The sequence below is a fragment of the Stegastes partitus genome, unplaced genomic scaffold (assembly GCF_000690725.1).
Source record: "Stegastes partitus isolate 25-593 unplaced genomic scaffold, Stegastes_partitus-1.0.2 Scaffold1209, whole genome shotgun sequence".
NCBI lineage: Eukaryota > Metazoa > Chordata > Actinopteri > Pomacentridae > Stegastes > Stegastes partitus.
The window spans coordinates 247,269-251,083 of NW_007578940.1; the positions used below are offsets into that span (position 1 = coordinate 247,269).

A 3,815-nucleotide genomic window follows, 5' to 3' on the forward strand; every position below is an offset into this window, starting at 1 on the left:
TTTTCATTTTAAAACTTGTGCTTTGTTTACGCCTGGCGTCCAAACTACTGGTGAGTTTTAGGACGAGTGTGGAGACTTTTAGGAATAGTGGTTACAACATTTTAGTTTTCCAAACTCTGGGGCAGAGTTTCAGTCTGGACGGGTAGAAACACAGACTATTTTTAAAAGTTATTTTTTTGGCCTTTGTGCCTTTATTGGATAGTGTTAGTCAGAAAGAGACAGGAAAGTGGGGGGGGGGACATGTGGGAAAGGGTCATGAGCAGGATTCAAACTCATGACCTCCACATTGGGACTGTAGCCCTGCACATGGGACGCCAGCTCAACCAGGTGAGCTATAGCAGCACACTGAAACAGAGACTTTTTAATCCCTCTCTGAGTCTTCTGGTTCATTCTGATGAATTACAGGTGTTTCTGATCTTGTGCAATTAAAGGAATCTTTTCACTATTAAATTAAAGATTCAGGCATCAAGAGTTTTTAATGTGTCACATAGAAAATGTGAAATGAAGTGCAACGTGACAGTTCCTCAGGATTGTGCAATAACAGCAAGACATTATGGGAACATTCTTGAAAAAACAAATGGAAATACTGCTGTTCATTCTATTTTCTACAACTAAGCAGCCACACCTCTGATTCTTATATCCACTGGTGCCCATATGTCCCACATGAATGATCATGGGATATTTTCAGGCATGTTTGTATCATACACTGGCTACGGCACATACAGAGGCTATATCAGAAATAGTGCTGAAATGCTTGGATGGATGGAGATCATTTTCATTTTAAAACACTGTAAAGTGAAAGGTGTCCTAAAACAACAGATGGAGCAGATAGATTATTTAGTGTTGCATATTTTCATCATTAAACACAGAACCGGTTCCAAAATTCCAAAGAAATTATTGAGAAAGTTTAATTTCAATTCAGCACAAAAACAAATTTAACTCGCTGTGCTTTCAAATCAACAGTTTGCTGCAAATATCTGCAGCCGTCATGTGAGTTGAAGTGCACATGTCCTCGTTTGTCTTAGTGAGTTGAGCCTCTCAGTCAACCTGCTCGGCTGTCGCTGATTTGCTTGACGAGCAGCTGAACGGCACAAACTGTCTCAAAACAATCCCCTCAATTTAGCAAATGTGGTTTCCAAAACACTTTATAATTACAGGACTGGACTGTTGTAAAATGTAGAAGCAGAAAGGAGGCCACGGTTAAAGCACTGTGTCTCGCTGTGTTTCTGCTGCCTGCATTTATTCATGGTCGGCTGCATGTTACACGACTCTGCTGTGAAGAAAAGCAGGAGGAAGCAGCAGCAACACAACACGAGCAGCGACTCTTTGTTCCTCCTCTGTGACGGCGAACACAACACAGACCTTCAGTTTCCATCCTGACTGTTGAGGCAACTTACAGCTGAATAAAGCGACTCTACTGCCTCTATAGCAACACTTTGCTGCAGCAACATGTTACTGCTTCACACAAAGGGAGAGACACACTCACACACAACAAACACACTCAATGCAGAACAATATCTCTAGAAACTATAACACTGCACATTGTCTCACTTAGATTATTACTGCAGAGGCATTACGATGCAGGATTTTACAGTTATAGCACCCCGAATCACTCGCAACTCAAAGAATTTGAATGAGGAATCATTAAAAACTGGAATCAAGAGATTTAGAGTTATTAAAATACAAATAATAAAAAACCCAAATCACTAGTTAGTGCAAATTCTCCTGACACAACAGATGCTTTATCCGACTAAATGTTGGAATAACAACAAACTGACCACTTACTTTTAAAATCATCCTCATGATCCTTTGACTTTAGAAGTGGAAAAACTTCTTGAGTTAAAGAAATAGTTAAAAATGTTTGGAAATTTGCCTTTTTTTTAGCAGCATTGGTGGGTGTATTTTTGAACTTCTTCCAGTATTTGTGCCACGCTAGGCTAACTGCTCGCTTTATAGTTAATCCAGAGGGTTTTCCTGACTCAGAACGACCTTTAAGTTGTGACTACGCTCAACAGCTAGCATGATCTGTCCACGCACAGCGAAGGCAATGAGTAAGTGTTTCCTGATTTTACAGAAATCTGTGCATTTTCTTGTTATTTCTCATCATTTGATAAACAAAAGTGTGTGAGAAAAATGGTTTTATTCCTCAATTATCACTGAGACACTGGCTAAAGCCTCTTTGCGTTCCTCCAGGAAAAACCCTGTAATGCAAACACACAATAGTTGTATTTGGCTTCTCCAAAGTCTTGGCATGAAAGCAATACGATGGGCTGGATGATTTTAGACAGGTTCCTCAGCCTCCGGTTCAAATAACGTCTAAGCTCTCTTTCAGGATGTATTTTCCTCTCTAAGGAAGTGTTTACAGCGGCCTTTTATCGCGGGTCTCCTTACAGAGGGTGTGTTTGTGCTGAGGTGGGGAGTGAAGGCAGAACAAAGGGGATTATTCCCCTGAATGAGGAGCTGTGTGAGGTACATGATTGGATTATGTGTTTGGTGTCGGCGCCTCGATGTACGACAGGCGTAGATGCGGCTCTGTAGCCGGGATGATAACGCCTGCCTCCGTCCTCAGGTGCAGAGCCAGAGCGTGATGCTGCAGCTGGAGTTCGGTGACACCGTCTGGCTGCGTCTCCATGGCGACCCCCGCTACGCTCTCTACAGCAACACCGGCCACTACACCACCTTCAACGGGTACCTGGTCTACCCCGACACCTACGACTACCAGACGCACCACCACGAGACGCACCACGACCCCCAGCAGCCCCTGCAGGACAGCATCGCCCCGCCGAGCAGCAACCAGGCCAACACCGGGCCGGCGGCGAAGGAGGAGGACAAGGAGCTGCAGCACAGGGAGGAAGAGGAGGAGGACGAGGAGGAGGACGACGAAGACGACCAGAGATCTGCCTTCTCGGTGGGGCGCACCCAGAGCATCGTGGGAGTGGACCAGGTGGGGCTGCCGCAGCACCAGCCGGTCAGCTTCGACACGGCCTTCGTCAACATCGGAGAGGACTTCAACGTGACCGAGGGGGTGTTCACCTGCCGGGTTCCCGGAGCTTATTACTTCTCCTTCAACGTGGGCAAGCTGCCGCAGAAGACGCTGTCGGTGAAGCTGATGAAGAACCGTCTGGAGGTGCAGGCGATGATCTACGACGACAGCCAGGGAGAGAAAGCGCTGCAGAGCCAGAGCTTGATGCTGTCGCTGAAGCCGGGCGACACGGTGTGGCTCTACTCCCACCAGAGAGACGGCTTTGGGGCCTACAGCAACCACGCCAAGTACATCACCTTCACCGGCTTCCTGGTGTACCCGGACTTCCCCACCAGCACCGCCGCCGCCACCGCCACCAGCCAGTCATATGCAGACAAGAAGCCCTAGCTGCAGCACGCTGGTTAGAGACCGAACATTGTCGGAGGAATTCACGCAGGATGGAGAAGCCTCCCCAGACGGCACAATGCTGCTTTGTGGCCGTCTTTCATCTTCATGTGAATTCCTCCGCAAAGTCACAGGGACCTTGGACTGAGTGCTTAAAAGAAAATCTCTTCAAATTTCACCTAATGGCTTCCCAAGATACGACTTCATCACACTCAAATGGGAATATTTCACTCGATAATGAAAACTCAGTCATTACCTGCTCACCTCTGGGTCACCAGCCATCGTTCCTTTGTGTCCTCTTTTTTTTCTTACAGCTCCAAAAAAAAAAAAAGATTAAAAAGCAGTGTGTGTCCGGTGTTACTGCAGCACCATCAATGTAGTTTATGATCAGATGGCTGCTCTGTGGGCCCACACACAAACATCTGACTGGAAGAAAAACAAAAATCTG

At 46.2% G+C, this 3,815-nt stretch overlaps 1 protein-coding gene across 1 annotated transcript in view; it reads left to right on the forward strand.

The window, feature by feature from the left end:
* Positions 1-3,370, forward strand: part of c1qtnf4 (C1q and TNF related 4) — a 6,675-nt gene extending 3,305 nt beyond the window's left edge. Inside the window, exon 2 of the mRNA XM_008297323.1 lies at positions 2,570-3,370. Within this exon, the coding sequence (XP_008295545.1) occupies positions 2,570-3,370 (801 nt within the window). The remainder of the gene's footprint in view (positions 1-2,569) is intronic.
* Positions 3,371-3,815: the final 445 nt, after the last annotated feature.